This window comes from Phacochoerus africanus, chromosome 10, assembly GCF_016906955.1.
Source record: "Phacochoerus africanus isolate WHEZ1 chromosome 10, ROS_Pafr_v1, whole genome shotgun sequence".
NCBI lineage: Eukaryota > Metazoa > Chordata > Mammalia > Artiodactyla > Suidae > Phacochoerus > Phacochoerus africanus.
The window spans coordinates 69,672,651-69,694,453 of record NC_062553.1 but is presented as its reverse complement, the minus strand read 5'-3'; the positions used below and the strand labels follow the sequence as shown (position 1 = coordinate 69,694,453).

Genomic DNA, 21,803 nt, shown 5'->3' with positions numbered 1-21,803 from the left:
TTTCTCTTCCCTTATTTTTCTCAACAAATTTTTTTAAAAAGTCAAAATTCTTTAGAATTTTGTTTTCTTTAGAATTTGTCTTTGTCCTCATTAAAAGGGCAATTAAATGTTTCTTAATTTAAACAGGAAAAGACAGTTTATATTCTTCAAGCTCAAGATTAGTGTTGAGGAGTTCCCGTCCTGGCGCAGTGGTTAACGAATCCGACTAGGAACCATGAGGTTGTGGGTTCAATCTCTGGCCTTGCTCAGTGGGTTAAAGATCTGGCGTTGCCGTGAGCTGTGGTGTAGGTTGCAAACGTGGCTCGGATCCTGCGTTGCTGTGGCTCTGGTGTAGGCCAGCAGCTATAGCTACGATTAGACCTCTAGCCTGGGAATCTCCATATGCTGCGGGAGCAGCCCAAGAAATGGCAAAAAGACAAAAAAAAAAAAAAAGATTAGTGTTGAAACTTTTTTCCCAGAGAATTAATGTTATGATGGAAATTTATTAACTCTTGGAGAGTTCTTGTCATGGTACAGTGGTTAACGAATCTGACTAGGAACCATGAGGTTGCAGGTTTGATCCCTGGCCTTCCTCAGTGGGTTAAGGATCTGGCGTTGCTGTGAGCTATGGTGTAGGTTGCATGGCTGTGGCTCTGGCGTGGGCTGGTGGCTACAGTTCCGATTAGACCCCTAGCCTGGGAACCTCCATATACCACAGGAGCAGCCCTGGAAAAGGCAAAAAAGACAAAAAAAAAAAAAAAAGAACTCTATGGGAAAATTCCCAAGGATAAAATTTATTTAGTTTAAATTCTACATATTGGAAAAGTAGCTTGTCATATTGTCTCATTTTGAATGTTTGGCTTCCAAACAAGGTGATTTCTAGTTAGGATTTTATTAGGAGTTCTGTCTTTGTTTGGAGCTGCTATGCTTCTTTGTTTCATTTCACTTAGTGCATAGCCCAGGCTTCAAGTGTAGCCTCAAACACCTAAAAAGGTAGAAGGCTTTGAAACGAACCATTACAGGCCCATAGCAACTGGGGCGCATGGTGTTAGAATGAGGCAACTTCTTGCTCTCTTGTATTTTCTTCAAGTTGCAATCTTCTCTGGGTATTTTTCAGGAGTGATTTAGAGGGATGTAGAAATGACCTAATCTCTTACCCACATCTCCTTTTTTCTCCTTTTCTGTTCCATTTCTAAGGGGCACTGCATCTCTAAAGCAGAATTGTGTTAGGAACACATTGTGACCCTAGAATTTCTCTCATTTTCCAGTTAATATATTAGTATGTGTGTATGTTCATATACACGTGCATGTGTGTACACGTGTGAGAAGAACACACCGGATGTATCAGTGAGCCTGTGCTCTAAAACATGCCAGCCTAAAATTTTGTAGCTTGACACAACAGCCTTCAATGCAGCTCATGGTTCTATGGGTTGACGGCTTGGGCTAGGCTCAGCTGGGCCATTCTGCTGTTCTCAGTTGGACTCTGTTATGGGTCTTCAGTCTGCTGCAGGTTAACTTAGTGGCTCTGCTTTCAGACTATCAGCCAGGGTAATAAAACAGCTGAGACAAGGGTCTTTCATTGTCTTACAGGCTAGCCCAGGCTTGTTCATGTGGTCACTCAGGGCTCCAAGAGCACTAAGAGGGTAAGTCCTGGTGTACAATTGATTTTCAGGCCTTAGCTTATGTCACTGGGTACTGACTCCCTGACCAAAGCAAGCCATATGGCCAAGCCCAGAACCAGTGTAGGAAAGCCCTTCCAAGGAATACAGGGAGGTAGGACCAAACCAGAGCTACTGCTATAGTCAATCCAGCACTCACTTTGATGCCCCGAAAGAAAGCATCAAAACTTTGAGGATCCTTGGGAGTTTCCACTGTGGCGCAGCAGAAACAGATCCGACTAGTATCCATGAGGTTGCAGGTTTGATCCCTGGCCTTGCTCAGTGGGTTGAGGATCCAGTATTACTGTGGTGTAGATCGCAGATGCAGTGGTGGCTATGGCTGGCAGCTACAGCTTCGATTCGACCTCTAGCTTGGGAACCTGAGAACCTCCATATGCCATAGGTGCAGGCCTAAAAAGCAAACGAAAAAAGAAAGAAAGAAAGGAACTTTGAGGATCCTTTATCCCCTAGACCTGGGGTCATCAATTGCTAATATGCATGAATCTAGGGGACTTAGGAGAAATTGCCAATGACAATGCCAAATGGTGAAATCACTAAATATAAATTAAAGCATTATTATCCTACAGTGAGCAGCTATTTATGTATCACAAGGCTAGAAAAACCCAGATAATTTTAGGGAAAAAAAAGATAATCAAGTTATACTGCCAGATATTGAGCTATAATATAAGCTCATAATAATATGAAGCTGATGCCTCTGTAGCTAGATAGGTCAACAGAACAAAATATAAATTCTAGAATCATGTTCAAAAATACATACACCCTTAGTACTAGATAAAAGTGTTACTTCAAATCCGGAAAAAGTTTGATCTATATTTATTTACTCATCACATATTTACTAAGCCACCATTATTTGCTCATGAACCAATGTTTCTTAAACCTCTGACATGGGCCTGGCATTATTAAAGGCACTGAGGACAGAGCAGTGACCCTAGTAGTCAAGGTTCCTAATCTCTTAGAGCTTATATTTTAATAAACAGGACAGCTTAAATAGCAATTATACATTCAATAATAAATAGAATACAATATATCCAGATAGTGATAACTGCATTAATTCAATAAATGGGGGGACTATAATAGAGAAAGACTGGAGGGCCTATTTAAAGAGTCCTAAATGTTTATCAACAGAAGAATGGATTAAGAAGATGTGGTACATATATAGAATGGAATACTACTCAGCCATAAAAATGATAAAATAATGCCATCTGCAGCAACATGGATGCAACTAGAGATTCTCATACTAAGTGAAGTAAGCCAGAAAGAGAAAAACAAATACCATATGATAGCACTTATATGTGGAGTCTACAATATGGCACAAATGAACCTATCTACAAAAAAGAAAGACTCACAGACATAGAGAACAGACTTGTGGGTGCCGGTGGGGAGAAGGGAGAGAGTGGGATGGACTAGAACTTTGGAGGTAGTCAATGCAAACTATTGCATTTAGAATAGATGAGCAATGGGGTTCAACTGTATAGCACAGGGAACTATGTCCAATGTCTTGAGTTAGAACATGATAGAAGATAATATTTTAAAAAAAAGAATGTACATGTGTGTATCACTGGGTCACTTTGCTATATAGCAGAAATTGAAGGAACATTGTAAATCAACTATACTTGAATTAAAAAAATGGAATGGTCATGGAGGCCTCTTTGAGGCATAGCATTCGAGAAAGAAAAATGAAAAGAAAGAAGTCATGACAAGAGCAGGGCTGTCATGGCAGAGATGACACCAAGTGCAACGGCAGTGAGACAGGAACTGGCCCGGTCTGTTCCAGGAACAAAAATCAAACCAGGGCAGCAAGCAGAGAGTCAATAGTAGGGGAGCGAAGAACAGGAAAATTGAAGAAGTGGAGAAGGACAAGGCGACGTGGCCCCTGGAGACCAAATTTTATCCAAGTTTTATCCCAGATGCAGGGGACAACCAGCAGAAAGGCAATCAGAGGTGGCACTGTGATCTGGTTTTTGTTTATAGACACTGCACTGGTTACAGGTGGAAAACAGATAATAGGGGGACTATAGTGGAGGCAGAGAGACTAGATAGGAGGTGATCTGTAATATTTGAGCAAGAAGTGATGCTGCCTCATCTAGGGGTTAGTGGAGAAGCAGAGACTTAAATATAACATCAGGACCTGTTTGGGGGGTGGGGGGAAGAAGAGGGAAGAAAAGCATTGAGTGACTACTAAACATTTGGCCTGAACAAACAGACTCACAGATATAGAGAACAAACTAGTGGTGAGTGGGTGAGGGAATTAAGAGGTTCAAACTACTGTTATAAAATAAAAAAGCTACAGAATATAAGCACAGTGTTTATAATATTTTATAATAACTTTAAATGGGTTATAATCTATAAAAATTTTAATCACTATGTTGTACACCTGCAACTAATGTAAGATTGTAAATCAAATATATCGCAACATAAACAAATAAATGAAAAAAAAACGCAAAGCTTTGGCCTCAGTAATCATGAACCTGCTAGTCACTGTTCTAGGCTTGGCTGATAAAATGGAGAATCAGACATAGTTATTATCTTGTGGAGTTTATAATCTGTAAATATTCAGTAAATGCTCCTTGGTTAATAGACTAATATTTTTTAAGAATTAAGTTAAATTTAAATATTATGAGGTCCAGATGGTTTGAAATGTTAAATTTAATAGATAAATAATACCTAAATAAACTAGAAGAAATATATATACATATATATTTTAAGGATAGGAAAGCTTTTTAACACTCAATGTAAGCAATAAAGAAAACTATTAATAGATTAACTATTTAAATTTTTAAACATTTCATAGGTAAAAAAAATTGACCATACACAAAATTAAAAGGCAAACAATGCTGGAAAATATAGTCAGAACATTTTTGACAAAATGTTGATATAATTAATATATAAAGAGATTTTATATAGAAATCAATACAGAAAAGGTGAACAAAGAGTGTAATAAATAAAGAGCAAAAATACAAGACCAGTCTAAAAAAAGTTCAATCTTACAGGCAATCAACAATATACATATTTAAAATAGGATATGATTTTTTTTACACTTTTAAAATTATTAAATGTTTAAAAGAAGAAAAATAAGCCAAGGATTACTCCAGGAATACAAAATTGACAGTTGAGAGAATTCTTTTAAAGAAATGCATTCCCTTTCATCTGGCCACTTCATTTTTTGAAATGTGTCTAAAATGCATAATTACGAATGTGTGCAATTACAGATAAATGTTTACTGCAGTGTTGTTTGTAGCAATACAAATTTCCCACAATAGGAAACTGATTAAATACACAATGGTATATCCATATGGTATAATATAGTACAGCTAGTTAAAATCACATTGCAGGGAAAAAAACTGACTGACATGTGGCAAATTGTTCATAATGTTTTATATGATAAAAGCAGGTTATAAAACAATAAGCCAAGTGCAATGGCATTTTGGTAAATATGTGTAGAGAAAGTATGTCAATAAAGATATTCACCAAATTGTTCTCAGTAATTATATTTGAGAGGTGGAATTCTGGGTGATTTTTTTCTCTATACGTCTGTTTTTCAAATTTTCCACATTGCAAATGCGTAATTATATATTTTGATGTGAAGGGGGGAAATTACATCTTTACAAAAGGTTAAATACACCAAAACAAAAAGAATCACTGAAACTCACCAAAAGAAACCTGTCATTGGAATGAAGACTTCAAGGATGTTTGCAGATAAACAATGCAAAATAAGGTTCCCCTGATAATAAATAAATGCAGACAATGGGAGTGGGGCATGGATTTGAACAAAGATGTTCTGAAGCCTAGGAGCTGTGGACACAGCAGATCCTGTTAGTCATTATCCAAAGGTCAATTCATAGCCCTCAAACCAATACCCACAGAAAACACCAAGTCTCACTGTCCCATATGTGAGGCTGAAGAAGCTTTGATTTCGATCCAATAAGCCCATTTGCCTGTTTCTATTCAGTCTACTAAAATAGCCCAAGGAATAACCAATCTGATCATTCATGGTCTCCACACACAAGTTAACTAGATGAACAGTCTGACATTTTAAGCACATAGAATCCTTAAAGGGCTATATCAAACATGTAACCTGCAAATCTAGAGTGATGGTCAGTATGTTAATTTGACATTTTAAACATGCAGGACCCCAGGAATCAACTCTGCCTACCAAACTCGTTGCAGAAATTATATTTAATTTCTCTTGAGTAATCTAAGCTTTATACTTACAAGACAAGCTTTTAAAAAATTTTCGAAGAGGGTCCATCTTGGCACAGCAGAAACAAATCTGACCAGTATCCATGAGGATGCAGGTTTGATCCCTGGCCTTGCTCAATAGTTAAGGATCTGGCATTGCCATGAGCTGTGGTGTAGGTCGCAGTGAGGCTCAGATCCCTCATTGCTGTGGCTGTGGCATAGGCCTGCAGATGCAGCTCCCATTCGACCCCTAGCCTAGGAACCTCCATAAGCTGTGGGTATGGCCCTATAAAGACAAAAATAAAATAAAAATAAAGTAAATAAAAAATTATCAAAGTTGCTTTACATAGGAAACAGGTAAAGTACCAATGATACCCAAAGTGCATTGTGTGTGTGTGTGTGTGTGTGTGTGTGTGTGTGTGTGTGTGTGTGTGTATAAAAGCACTATTTCCACAGCATCTATCCTCTGAGTGTCTGAGTGTCTCTAAGTCTAAGGGGCCTTTTGGGGGGAACTGGTTTTTTAGGTAAAAATGAAAAGCCTTAGCATTTGATAGTTTTCAAAGAGAGAGCTGCTTTGTTTTGTTTTGTTTTTTTGTTTTGTTTTGTTTTGTTTTTGAACACTCAGTTCCTTTATTCATTCCTTTCTTTTTGAGGCATGAGAGTCTTATACTACTACATACGTTTCAGGTGGACAACACAATGATTCACTGTTTGCATAATGATCACCATAAAAGGTTAGTTACCTAGACTTTAGTGCCCTTTTTGAAACTGGAGGTGTTGAGGAAAAGCCAAGTCTCCAAATCCAATTGGACAGGTAGTAATTAAATTACGATTCACTTCCTCTTGCACGTTCATGACGTTTCCAAATTCTGATGTCTACCAGATTCTTCCGTGGAGCTCGTAAAAAAATACTCCCACCTACCCCAGACCTTCCAGATCGGCGTCTCACAGGTGCCGAGGCCCGTGGGTGCCCAGATTTAACTAGATACACAGTTGACTCTGGTGGGCTCTGTCGTGTGAGAACCACGCTTTGTGAGAAAAGGTGCCTGTAGGGAAAGGAGGAAGCAAAGAGCAAGGAGGTGGGGAGGAATTAAGAAACTTCCAATTAAAAGAGAAATGTTTAACCGGAAGGACGTGTGAAGCAGGACATTCAGTCCTAGTCGCTGTCATTTCTTATAGACTGTTTCTCTATAGACTGGAGAGGAGAGATTCGAATCCGTCCAGTCAGAGGGTAAAGCATTCACCAGAATGTCACTTCCCTGGTCTTCAAGATGTGTGACAGGGAGCAAAGGAGCGTTCCTATCAGCTGCTCCGAAGAAAGTAAACACTCCCAACATGCACTGAGGCACAGGGAGTGGCTCAGGTTTCTACCACTTCCCTGCTGTGGCGAAAAGGAGTAATAATTAACAGCTTCTTAGGCTTGAGGACCGGCAAGACGGAGGGGCACCGCCAGGCGCGGAGGGAGCCCTGTGCCGCCCTTCCCCCTCCCCGGCTCCGCCCTCCACCTTCACCTCTGCGACAGGTGAGCGAGCGGAGCGGGGACTCCAAAGGTGACCAGAGTTTGTGACTGAGCGAGGCAACAAACTCGTCGGAGCAGGTTCAGCCCCGCAACTAAGGTAAAAAGCCTTCTCCTGTTCACAGTGTGTGTAACAGGTGCAAAAGGAGGATAGGGAGAAGAACCCTTCCAACCCTCTCCCTGAGGTCAAGTTGAGGGTAAAGCATTAGAAAGCAGAATTCATAGGCAGCCAGGTTGGAAGGTGTGCGTGGAGCAGAGCAGCCTGAAACCCGGACATTCTTTTCCTTTGGATTTTTTCCAGTATCCTTTCCTGACCCAGGTAAGCATGTGGGGACCGGGTAGGAAAAGAGGGAAGAGCCTGGAGCTAGGTGTGGCCACCACCCCACCTCCGTTTTCTAACAGGAGTCCAACTCTGTAAGATCTTTACCTGAAATTGTGTTTACAGGGTGACTCCTGCCTGATGCCCCCCTCTCGCTGTGTTCTAATCGTTACAGTATTGTAGTCAATCCGCAGACTTGAAAGGTCTTTTTTTATTTGAGTTTAGCTAAACTATTATTATTTTCAGCGTATTAACAGAGACTTCCCCTCCCCCAGCCACCACCCCAAACACTGGAGAGGATTTCTGATATAATTTAAGATGGCCCCAAACAATGAAAGAATAATCATAATTAGATGGGAGTCCATGAATTTAAAGACTCAAATTCTGAAGTAGGAGAGCTGTAGGTTCAAATCCTGGCTCTGCCACTTACTGCTTTGTTCCTTAGCATGATACTTAACCTAGCCAAGTCTTAGTTTGTCTCCTGTAAAATAAGCATCGTAGGTATCTGCCAATAGGGCTTTGATGGGAACTGACCACTTAGCAAGCTTTCCACAAATAACGCCTCCAGTTAGTGTTAAGAAATTTGCAATTCTGCGGAAGGGTCCATGTCAGGGAGGGTGAGCCGAGCTGATGACAGCACAGGGGTACTGGAGCTGAACTGGTTTCCACAGAGAGTGTCCAGGACACGTGAGCAGATGGCAAGTAGGCAAAGTATTACCTCTCTGGGTAGCAATGAAATGATCTGGCTTCTTCCACTTTTCAAATAGGGCATGTGTTGGAGTTCCCGTCGTGGCGCAGTGGTTAAGGAACCCGACTAGGAACCGTGAGGTTGTGGGTTTGATCCCTGGCCTTGCTCAGTGGGTAAAAGAAAGATCCCTAGCCTGAGAATCTGCATATGTCGCGGGAGCGGCCCTAGAAAAGGAAAGAAGACAAAAAAAAAGAAAAAAGGCAAGAAGGCAAAAAAAAAAAAAACTAGAGCGTGTGTGGTGGCAAATTCAAATTTATTTGCTACACAATCATTTTTACTTTGGAAAAATCACATTTATATTAACTTGTTATTTTTAAAAAGAAGCTATAATTTTATGATGGGGACAAACATTCAATCCCATGTTGTGGAAACCATCAATTTTGAGTTTTAGAAGAGGGATTGCCCTGGAATAACTTTGATAAAATTAGACCAAGTGGTCCATGTCTTTATATTGCAGCACATAGTGCATTGTTTGTATTAAAGTTATGTAGACTTTTATTTGTGTTTATGAACAAGAAATGTATAGAATGATACCTGTGTTTTGTTGGTCTTTACCTCTTAGACGTCCAGGGAGGTGAACTTAACTTTATGAAATTTTATTTAAAGAGCAATTTTGTTAATGTTGCTGATAGTTTTATAAATGTGGATGAATTTGAGGAAGGGATAAACTTAGGAGGTGTGATTAGCAAAGAATTTCCATTGATGACATTCTTTTATTTTATTAATATAAAACACTTAGAAATGAGTCAGAAAGACAAAGACAAATACCATATGATATCACTTATAACTGGAATCTAATATCCAGCACAATTGAACGTCTCCACAGAAAAGAAAATCAGAGAATTGGAGAATAGACTTGGGGCTGCCCGATGGGATTGGGAGGGATTGGGAGCTTGGGGTTATCAGATACAATTTAGAATAGATTTACAAGGAGATCCTGCTGAGTAGCATTGAGAACTATGTCTAGATACGCATATTGCAACAGAACAAAGGGTGGGGGAAAAATGTATACATGTAAGAATAACTTGATCCCCATGCTGTACAGAGGGAAAAAATAAAATAAAAAAATTTAAAAATGCATTTGATTAAAAAATATATGTATATAAAAAATACTTCAATGGTTTGCAATGAATCCCAGCTTAATGTTATCATTGATTTAATGGGTTCTGTTTTCAAATTACAGAGTTGAAAATGTCCAATGCATGTAGTTTGTTTGGTATTTTTGTTTCTTTTTTCTTTTCGAGCTAGAAGGAACTTTTTTTCCCTTCCAGTTTTATTGAAATATAATTGATATACAGCACTGTATTAGTTTAAGGTGTATAGCACAACAATTTGACTTACATATATAATTAAAGGATTATCACAGTAAGTTTAGTGGACATGGATCATCTCATATAAATACAAAATTAAAGAAATAGGAAAAAATTTCCCTTGTGATGAGAACTCAGAATTTACTCTCTTTCATATACAACATATAGCAATGTTAAATATATTTATCATTTCGTACATTACATCCCTAATACTTATTTATCTTATTATTGGAAGTTTTACCTTTTAACTACCTTCATCCAATTCCCCCACTACCCTTTTAACTGGGTATTTTCTGGACAGTTGTAGATAGACTTCAAAAGCCAACCAAACTGAACTTTACTATAACATTATCCCCTGGGGTTTGAGTGTGTTTAGTGCAATGTAATTAAAACCTTATAAAATAATCCAATCTATTTACAATTATTATAACATCTGTATTCACCGGACATTTTCAAAGAGGAAATATGCCTTTATGCTGAATAAATATTGTTAGAACTTAAACCAAGTTATTTGATTTTTAGATTTTTTAATAAGCATATATCTAAACAATAATTAGCAGTCCCAATCGAGATAATTCTATTAATCATTTTGAGATGAATTTGAATTAATTTATTTAACCATGTAACATGGTATAAATCTCCTTAAGGTCTCTTTTAATATACAAATATTTTTCTACTATTTGTAATGCTTATAAAAGTTTGTGATAAACTTTAACCTGTTTTGGTCAATCAGGAGAGAGAAAGAGAGATAAAGGGAGATAACCAGCAATGATTGAGAAAAATTATCTTTTCAGGTTACATTTAAAATAGTATAACCTAAATGTAATACATTTTTAACATGTAATTCAAGGTGTCATATTTGATTCTTGTTTTTACTTCCTAAAGTAAGAAAAGTTCTGTACTTTTCTTTGAAAAAAATCTAATGCTAACAGTCAATTTAGTGGTACAGATCCGTTGGTTACAACGCACACAGGGAATTTAGGATTGTTAGATACATGGGTGTCATATAAAAATTTGGACTGTTATAAATAGTCAAGTAAAGGGCAATTGAAAATACAACCTCTGAGAAAGAACTTTTTTTTTTTTTTTTTGGTCTTTTCTAGGGCCGCTCCCGCGGCATATGGAGGTTCCTAGGCTAGGGGTTTAATCGGAGCTATAGCCACCGGCCTACGCCAGAGCCTCAGCAACTCGGGATCCAAGCCTTATCTGCAACCTACACCACAGCTCACAGCAACACCAGATCCTTAACCCACTGAGCAAGGCCAGGGATTGAACCTGCAACCTTAGTCCTAGTAGGATTTGTTAACCACTGCCCCACACGGGAACTCCCATGAGAAAGAACTTTTGAATATTCTCTCTTTGCACTAAGTCTAGGGTTAGAGAGGGTGAGGATCTGTTGCAAAAAAAATTTCATCTTTTAAAGCTATGAAATATAGTGATTTCATCACTTCATGACATCATCTCAAGTACCAAATCAATCAATGCTACTACTTTCAGTAGGTGAACATGAAGGCGTCTCCTTCTTAAGGGATGAGGGTGTTCTCTTTGTAGCTGAGATGCATGAAGGACAATTTTTCCAGCATCATCCTAGAGTCTAGGAAATGGAGCTCAAGTGGAGAAAGGGCTGATTATTTTGCAGACAACAGATGAACAGGAAAAATATGAGCAATTGTTCCTGTGAAGTCACCCTTAGAATGTCATCCTGGAAACCCAGATGAATCTTGAGCTGTGCCACAGCAGCAATTCCAGAAGATGTCATTGGCAGAGTGAATAGTTCCCTCCAGACCGAGGGGTGGCAAGATGCCTTGAGTCCTGAAGTGGCTCTGCTTCAAACTGGCTTGCTTCTACTGTGCCTGCTTTTCACACCTCCCTGAGGGCATTCTGGGAAGGATAAAGCACATGGCATTAGTCCTCTGTGAATATGTAACAGAATATTAAAGATTTCACCTTTCAAATTAGATGCCACTGGGCCTACTGGCAATGGTACTCTCACATAGAAGTCTGGTTCTTTGATCCACATCCTGTTTAGTCCTGTCTTAAATTCAAGCACTGTAATACATTTTTATTTGTATCTGAAAATAAACATTTCCTAATAGCAATCACTTAATGAAATGATAGTTTATATATGCTAATGCTCAACTTTTACCATCTCTGCAAATGAGACAGTCTTTAGAAAAAATAAGGAGCCAGATGTTGCCAAGAAACCACACTTTTCTTGACTCTATTCCTGTTTTCCAAGAATTGCATAGCAGTTAGAATTACAGATGTTTTGTCTCCTTTCCTTGATGTGATAAAATTGTACATGGCTCTGTTTATCGCTCTTCCAAGGTTCCAGGTCACAAAACAGTCTAAAAAGAAAACAGCTTTATTTTAGTGCTAAATACATATTTGTAACTTTTCATTACTTCTTCAGGCCAAAATAATAATTTTTTTAAAAAACCTTCCATGTGAACAGCCTTTAATATAATCTTAACTCCATAACTGAAATACCTGCTTACTATTCTAATGAGATACTTTCTGCTCTTCTTATTTTTTAGAAATTTTTATGGTGTGTGTTATGTAAGATATGTTCTTCATACATGATTTAGACAGTACATATGAAATTAAAAAGGACATAAAAATCAGTCATAACTTCACTGCTCTCGATTTGACCATTAATATTTGTGGACCTCTCTCTACATATTGAACAGACAGATATTTATCATTTTATATGTTTTACCTCCATACTTGTCATGTATACATTCACTCTAGGAGATACAAAAATGAAATAAGCAATCATCCTCTTCTAAAAGAAATCAAGTAAAATAAAATACTATTAGGGAGAGAAAACGGTAAGTAATTAGTAAGCTGAAAATATTTTGCTAGGAAACTTAGAGGCAGGAAATAATGCTCTTTGGTTGGAGAACCAGGGAACGATGAGCACCTGTATTTTTTAAGTTTGTTATAAAATTATGACCATTTTGACACTTCCTGTACCAAGCAACTTCAGGAATGAGAGGCTGCAGATACAGATAAAAGCTATACTTCCTGGCCTAGCACATTAACAGGCACAGAGTAGGAAGTCATGAAATTTGTTGACTTTACAAAGGAATGAACCAGATTTTCCACTTTTAAACAAGTAACTATTTATTTAATCCATGCTTGGGTCCAGGAAGATACTTTAGATGACTGGCCCTTTTGAGTTACTTGGACTTGGGACTCACTTCCCATCCTCTGGCCTGGTTCTGGTAACTGGCCAGCGCAGGCAAGCTCACATCCAGGCACAGTGCAGAGCAGGAAGGGGTGACCCATAGATGCTTTCAGATGCTCTCAGGTCTCAGCATGGGCCAAATGCTGGTGCTGACTAACCAGCTTTCTCAAGTTCCTGGTCCCTGATAGCTGCTCAGACTGAATCTGCTTTCTTGGTTTTCTTCCTTTCCTTTTGAGCCTTCGCCGACTGTGTATTTCTCCAGGATTTCATTACTTGCCTATCTAATTCCTATTTCTTGCACTCTACTCTGTCTGAACAAAATTTTAAAATAGCGAAACATTAAGTAAGTGATCTTATTTTTCACTCAATCTAAGTCAGTAAGTTCTGGTTCCAGGATGGGAGAGTTCTGTATGACTAATCCTCCCAGTAAAGTACATAGATTTGTAACAACTACCTTCTCCCTCAAGTCATAGTTTGTTGCCTTCTCCCAAAATCATTGTGAACATTCCAAGTAAGGCCTCTGGACCTATAATTTTTCTTTTTTTCATAAATCCTCTCCACTTCTGCAATCACAACCTCTAGTTATCCTCCTCATAAGCCTTTTGAGGAAACTAGCTCAACCCTCAAACCTACAAAGTCTTTATAACTTAGAGTCTATTCACAAGTGCCCTTCAAGATTTTAATTTGCAGTGAATCAAGGTTAATGCAAATGGAAAGGAGAAACTATTTGAATTCATAGATTTATTTCTCACTTCATCAATTCATAATAAAATGGGACTTCTACCAAATCACATTTTTTTTCCTTTTAGATATTTCAGTTGTTTGAGTACTTTATTTAGCCAACTTTTGGATTCAGACATGGTCAATATTATTTCCTTTTTTTTTTTTTGGTCTTTTCAGGGCTGCACCCTTGGCATATGTAGTTCCCAGGCTAGGGGTCGAATTGCAACTGTAGCTGCCAGCCTACACCACAGCCACAGCAACATGGGATCCGAGCTATGTCTGTGACCTACACCACAGCTCACGGCAATGCCGGATCCTAAACCCACTAAGTGAGGCCAGAGATCAAACCTGTGTCCTCATAGATGCTAGTCAGATTTGTTTCCACTGAGCCACAACAAGAACTCTTCAATATTATTTCTTATTTAATTACTATACACTGCCTATGAAGGAAGATTCTATCCTGTTTTTATTTTCTTTCATAAATTCCATTCAACTGTCCTTTTCCTAAGGTCAGAGAATAATGTAAGGGCTTTTGAAATTATCTAATCATGTCTTTTGAAGCTAGCTATGATTTGCTTTAGCATAGGTCATGAGTTTGGCAATATAATTATCTAACAGTTATGTGCTATCTTTAATGAAACCTTAGCTAATTTTTTATGAATACAAATAGAGTGGGAGCCAAACAGGAAGCCACTGCAAGATTCCTCGGCCATCATTATCAATTTGTACTTTTGCGCTTCTTCGGTTCAAAATATTCCCAACCTTTAGTCCCAGCTAAAATATCATACTAACTATGAGATCATGAAAAGTTTTATTAATAGTAATTAGTCCTTTAGTTCACAGCTACAACTTTATTTTTAGACAGTCACTCAGCAAATACTAATTAAATTCCTTCCACATTCCAGGCAAAATCCTAAGAACTGGATGTATACAGGGAAACAAACAAAGCCCGTATGCTAAGAAGTTCAGATTGTAGTTGGAGAAGACATTCAATGTAAATGGATAAGATCCTTTGGGACACTGATATGTACCTAGATGAAAATAATGTGATAGTGACTACCTGAGCCTAGCTTAGGGAAAGCTGCTGAGAGAGAGAGAGACACAGGACTGAGATTCATGTGAAAGCCTGAGGTAAAGTGCTCCAAGGATGAGGCGAAGTGAGTTCAAATCCCTGAAGTATGAATGAGCTTAGGGAGTGACTGAAAACCAGAAAGAAGGCCAGCGCAGATGAAATGTCATCAATGAGGAAAATAACGAAGGGAATGAATACTGAACAGATTGGCAGGATCTTGGAGGTCATAAGGAGGTTCTATTTTATTCTCGTTCATTCTTGGAAATCTTTGCAAGATTTTAATCATGAAATTAGAAAGAGCCAATTTGCTCTTTAAAATTACCATCCTGGATGCCCTGAACATGATGTGGATGCAGGAAAACCAGTCAGGAGGCTGAAGCAATCATTCAGGACAGATGGTGGTGGGATGGCTCAGAGTGGTAGCATTGGAATTAGAAGCTTTTGAGTTACATGTTGTAGGTACAAATAGGACTTACTTTGGGATTGGAATCTGGTTGTGATGAAAGAGGAAAAAATAAGACTGAGTTTTTGTTGTGGTACCCAGCTGGGTAGATGGGAAAGAATAGTGGAAGAGGGAATTATGGAGCATGGGAGAAAGTCAGTGGTTCTGGCTTGGCCATGCTGATACTGGGAAGCCTGATAGACCTCCAAGCAGAGAATAGGGAAGTAATGATATGAGTCTGGTACTCAGCAGAGAGGCTGGACTGGAGATGGATTAGATTACCTGGAAGAAGAGAAGATTATCTAGAGAAGAGAAGATGGCTGATGACAGACTATTAGGGAAAGAAAGAGCCTTTTGTGATCATATAAAGGAGGAGTCAGCAGAGAAGACAAACAGATGAGGCCTGTGAGACAGCAAGGAAATAAGTCAAGGTTGTTGTGGTTGTGGCTTTGTCTCAAAAGTCTCAAAAAAAAAAGTTCTTCAAAAGGAGGGAAAAATCAACTTTGCCAAATTCTGCTAAAAGGCAGAGAAAATGAGGACAGAAAATGTACCCCTTGGCAAGATATAGGCCATTGGAATATGGAAGGAGAGGTACAGAAATAAATTAAAAGAAGTGGTATCTGGATCTAGGAGGGAGGAGTAGTGTTGAGCAGCAAGGTGACCCTTGGGGGAATCTCACCAGGGAGCATCAATCTTGTTGTGGATAATTAGAATAAAATCTAGGAGCAAAACTCAGGTTTTAGAAGAAAGAGCAAAGGCTATGTAACCAAACAGCCCAGATCAGATCTTGTGAATGAGTGACTGGGATTTTGGGGGTCCAGGAGCATGCTGTTTACCTGTCCCAAAGCAGCCCAAAGCATCCATGTAGCTTCTGACCCACAAAGTTAATTTGTCTGGTTGGCTAAGGTTCTGTCTCTTCCAGCATGAATCCTTGAGAAACCCCATTCCAATGACTTGCCATCAAAGAAGATGACATTCTCAACTAGAGGAACATCATTCTTGGAGCAAGAGGATATGTGTAGAAAATGAGATAAAGTATAAATTAATCAAGACAACACAGGGAGAAGCAGAAAGTAACATCTCAGCGGTATAGAAAATAAGCTATAGGGAGATTGACATGGTGCCACTTGAGCAGAGACTAGAAGGAAGCAGAGATTTGGACCTGCAGTAATGAGAGAAAGGGAAAAGGTGAGAAGAGACTTGATGACGTGAGATTCCATTAGGCTAGAAGGACTGGCATTAAAGAAAGTGTCCATGTTGAGTTTGGAAAGGTAGGTGTGTGTGGAACATCAGGTTAAGGGACTTGGGGTATATCTGCTAAGGATGAGATCCCAGGAAGGTTGGTGAGCACAATGATGTGATGACCAAAGTAATCAAAGCATGATGGAAAACCAGTCAAGTATTCAGCTTAGAGACTATTGAAATATGCCTGGGAAGTGTGCTCATAGCTTTTCAATAGATTATAGAATTTCAAACTAACTAAGGGAAAATATGCATCGAGGATTTTGTGAGAATCATTTTTCTTTTGCCTTCTTTCCCTCCTTCCTTCTTTCCTTGCAACCTTCCTCCCTCCCTGCTTGCTTGCTTGTTTGCTTTTTTCTTTCCTTCTTTCTCTATTTTTGACTGATATTATCCTGGAGAAAAAGAACATGAACTATCTTCCACACACCTTATCCCAACCAAAAATGACCTGCTTCAGAAGGTAAAGGAGGAAATCCAAAATAAAAGAAGAGAAATCCCTCCCCTTCTTTTTTTAAAATAAAAAAAATAGGCTTTTTTTTTTTCCTAGCCTATCTTTTTATTCTGGCTATATCCCCTATGATTCTATAGACCTAAAGCAATCGTAATGAAATATTTGATTTCTGCAAAATGGAATGACTAGAAAATATTATATAAAATCTCTAGTAACACCCAAATGCCATTTATATGAAGACATAAGAAGGATATTATTCACATCTGACCACAATTTCCAGAGCCTGAGGGAAACCTGAGGGATTTTACGTCATACTTAATCATCAGACGTGCAAGTCAGAGCTTGATTTTGGCTGCCTGGCAACGTGGAACTGTGTTTGTGGGATGGCTCAGCCAGTATGAATTCAGTTGCTGGAGTAGAAGGAACATGCTCCCTTGCACAGAATCATACAGAAGAGAATTCTTTCTGGAAATACTCCAAAAACAGACCTTCCAAGTCAGGGATCCTTCCCCGCCTTGGGGCACAGTTTCTGCGGTTTTTCAGTTTGCAGAGTACATTTTCCTTTTTTCTGCACACCTCAAAACGTTCCCCTAAGATTTCTTCTCTACATTAGCTGTCTTGTATTCCCATGTTGCTAAAAACATTTCAATGTTTGCAAAATACCTCTTTTTGGATCCAAGAAGCCTTTGGGAATTTAATATCTTTTTAAAGAAAATAATACTGAGTGGCTATGTAAACAAATTCAAAACTAAATGAATTTTTTTAAGTCGGGAAATTATTTGAAATAATAACAGCAAGACATCTATTTTTTCATAAATTTCTGAAAGTTTAACCAGAAAGACTTCAGAAGCATTATTTCAGCCAGGCAGAATTTCTCATGAGGCTTCTCTTTTTTTCCTTCTCAGTAAAACATAAGCTCTGTACCAGGAAACAGTGGCTTCAAACACCCTAAGCCCATCTTGCATTTATGGAGAAATGGAGCAGGAGAATAACTTTTAAATCACTAAAACCTGGTATATCAGAATTGAGGGTATGTTGGAAAATGAAAAAAATTCTTAGCAAATCAAATATGAGAAATAGGATTCCTTATCATTGGAGTTCTGCCAAATGTAGACATACTGGATATGGTCATTACTGGGAGCATAGCTAATACAGCCATCAGTGGAAAGTCATTATCAGGACAGCTTGACCCAGGATTCCACTTAGAAATCTGCCAATCATTAGCATTTATTACGGGTCAGCATCATGGTTAGTATTGTCCTTTGTTAGACATCTTGCTTCCCCCCTCTGCCTTTCTTTCTCTGTGTGTCTCCTCTTGTCTCCCAGTTGTCAGTCAGTCTCCCAAATTGACCACCAAGGAGAAAACTGTATGTCAAGCTATTTATTTCTGGCTCAGGTAGTATTTCTTCATTTGCTGTCTTTATCATCTTTCTTTAGATTGTCAAAATTAAATTTATGGGGTGTTTTGTTTTTATTTTTAGGGTCACATCTGCAGCATGTAGAAGTTCCCAGGCTAGGGGTCAAAATGGAACTGCAGCTGCCGGCCTACACCACAGCCACAGCAATGCGGGATCCAAGTCACATCTGCAACCTACACAACAGCTCACAGCAATGCCAGATCCTTAACCCACTGATCAAGGCCAGGGATGGAACCTGTATCCTCATGGATGCTAGTTGGGTTCATTACTGCTGAGCCACGATGGGAACTCCTATGTTCCTCTTCTTTTACTACCGTTTTCCATAAATTATATGAAGAATATAATCTTCCATTTAAAAATCAAAACCTATCAAAAGAAGATAAGATGGATTTTTCTCAAAAGCACATTTTGAGTAATAAGAATGGAGTAAACACCTAAGCATCCTAAAGCTTATGGGGGCAGGGAAGAGGGGTGGAGGAGATAGAGAACACAACACATTATTACCTGTACCCAAAACACATTATAATGTGGATAATGGTGAAAAGCAGATTTAAAGGATGCCATTTAGAAATCCACTCAAAGGAGGTCATAGTTAAAACTCTGAATTCTTAAATTTATATTCTTTTTTTTTTTGTCTTTTCTAGGGCCGCACCTGCAACATATGGAGGTTCCCAGGCCAAGGGTCCAATCAGAGCTGTAGACACCGGCCTATGCCACAGCCACAGCAACACAGGCTCCTTAACCCACTGAGCAAGGCCAGGGATCAAACCTGCAACCTCATGGTTCCTAGTCAGATTTGTTAACCACTGAGCCATGACGAGAACGCCTTATTTCTTATAATTGAAGATTTTGGAGAATGTTTCACTTATCCTCAATATGAATTCCTTTAGACATAGAAAAAAAAATCTTTGAAAAGAATCTTAGAATGGATTGGTTTATAGAAGGTCAAAAATTTAATCTGTGTAACATTCTTCAAACAGCAAAAACAATGTCAGTAAAAAGAAAAAAGAGGAAACCTTAAAGACATTCAGACCTTGCTTCAGATTATTTGTTTCACTGCTTACTAACTGTTTGAAATGGAGATAATAATGTCCCTACCTTACTGGGGTGATCTGAGGTGTAAATATGATAGCAACTATAAAAGGGCCCACATTCAGAGTGTAAGATCCATATCAAGCACATGGTAAAAAAAAAAAATCCTCCTTCCTTCCTCCTCAACCCAACTCTCATGCCTGCACATAAAACACCACCTAAAAACTTCCCCCAAAATATTTTTACACGCTAAGGACACAACAAACAATTTTAGTGTATGCCAGGCACTAATTTATGAATGCATCACAGGAACATACCATTAATATTACTCTAATGTTTTAGGGTAGCCTCAGATGATCTTGAAAAGGGGGAGAAGATGACTATGATGGCTCACGAGGCCTCTTCTTGGATCTTCATCAATGAGAGAACATTCATTACCAGGTACCCGCACACCTGTATTAACTATACAGTTGTATTATGTGTTATTCTAGTTATCAGTCATTTGGGGATTATACCGACTACATATGGGGCATTATGTCATTGTAAGCTTCAACCCCACTGGAAAAACTTGGAAAATGGCATCATCACATTTTGTAATTATTCTCATTTGGTATAAAGAGAGCCCAGTGAAATAAGTGTTATAAAAATTATAGGAGGACTTTGCAAACTATGTCAGAGAATACGAAATAAAGGATGCCTAGACTGGGTTCTCCCATAGGTATTGTAAAGAGTCTAAATGTTTATCAATAAGAAATGTTTATCAATAAAGAAAATAAATGTATGAGCCACAGGATCAAGGATAGGGTCATCAGCTGAGACACGGAATGAGAAATTGAATAAATACATCCCAGGAGACTGCAAAACCATAACTTCCCAGGGAACAATCACTCAGACTTCATAAATAGTGCTCTGATTTCACTGAAAGCAAAATTTCTATTTTAATTGTTGACCCAGTTCTCAGGAGCAGTATGAAGAAGTAAGGGATCTCTTAAAATATCCAAAGAATTAGCCCACAGGCTTAAACCAGCCCTTCCTGGTTTCTCCTTCCCTCCCTTGTTCCTCAGGACACACCTCATGTTTACTGTTTCCCTCTGGACATTAGGTTATGCAGCAGATGGCCAATAGCTACGGCTGCTTTCTTATACACAGCAAATAGCATCTTCTGTTGGTTTAGGTATAATAAAACAGGGACCTGAAAAACTGTAAGAGTAAAGATAAGAGATAATCCTGGCTGAGCTAGAGCAGAAGCTCAGGAGGGGAAGGACAACACGATAAGAAGAAAAAACAAATGTCCCTGGTGCGTGACCTTTGTCTTATAGGGACAAGAAACAAAGCCAAATAAATGAGGGGGGGGAATGGTATAAATGATACAGGATTACGCAATAGGAAAGCACAGAAAACAAATACAGTCAAAAATGGAATTAAAGCCAAGGCTGGAGGATAAGCATGAAATAAAAGGGGTAGGAAGAAGACAAGAAGTAAAAGAGAGGATTCATTTATTCATTACTCAAATACTGATTAACTGCTCCCTGAAGACAGATGCTCTTGTGGATGCTGAGCATGCAGCAATAAATTAAACAAAGCCCTTACCCCCATGGAGCTGCCTCCTAAAAGAAGGATACAGTCAATATATAGGATAAATGTATAACCATATGCATTATTGATGCTGAGAGACGTGAAGAATAAACAAAAAGCTGAAAGGGAGTAATGATTGTTGGGGATGGAGAGCAGTGAGTTATGATTTCATATAAGATGGCCAAGGAAGGCCTTAGGGAGGAGGTGACATTAGGAGGAAAGCCTGAAGGAGGGGAGCGAGGGAGCTATACAGGTGTCTGGCTGGAAGCCTTCCAGGAAAGCAGACACCAAATTCACTGCCCTGAGGCAGGCACTTGCCTATAAGTGTGGAGGAAGCCAGTGTGTGAGCGTGAAATAGGAAGACAGTAGGAGAAGTGAGGTTAGAAATACAATGGAGCCAGAACAGGTAGGGCCTCATAGGACACTGAGACTTCATCTTTCCCATTTATAATACGAGAAGCCATTAAATACTATTGAGTACGTGAGCAACTGCATCAGTCTAGCTGCTGCGTTAAGAACAGACTGAAGAGGGGCAAGAGTAGAAGCAGAGAAACTACCAAATTGCTGATGGTCCAGAGTAGAAATGATGGTGTCTTGGACCAAGGTGGCAGCAGTGGAGGTAGGAAAAATATGGGCTGATGCTGGACATATTTTGAAGGAAGGGATAGTAGGATTTCCCGAAGGTTTAGATATGGGGTAGGAGAGAAAGAGAATAATTAAGGATGATTCCAAGGATTTTGGTCTAGAAGAATGGCACAAACACTTTCTGATGTTGTAAAGACTATAAGAGGAGCAGGTTTGGGGTAGAAGATTAGGAGTTCAGCATGTTACCACTGAGACTGAATAAGATCACAAGGGAATCAGTGTGAATAGAGAAGATTCAAAGTCCAAGGTTAGGAAAGAGTGAAATGAGGTAGGAAAAGTAGGA

General features: G+C 38.8%; 1 protein-coding gene across 2 annotated transcripts in view; it reads left to right on the top strand.

Annotated features, from left to right (window-relative positions):
* Window positions 1–7,203: 7,203 nt before the first annotated feature.
* RASSF6 (Ras association domain family member 6) overlaps window positions 7,204–21,803 on the top strand; it is a 55,590-nt gene continuing 40,990 nt past the window's right edge. The window contains exons 1-2 of one of the 2 annotated variants that reach the window (XM_047799180.1): window positions 7,204–7,453; window positions 19,643–19,741. In XM_047799180.1, coding sequence (XP_047655136.1) covers window positions 19,677–19,741 — 65 coding nt within the window. In that variant the 5' untranslated portion in view covers window positions 7,204–7,453; window positions 19,643–19,676. Of the gene's footprint in view, window positions 7,673–19,642; window positions 19,742–21,803 lie in introns of both variants that reach the window. The other variant, XM_047799181.1, reaches the window with a different exon arrangement.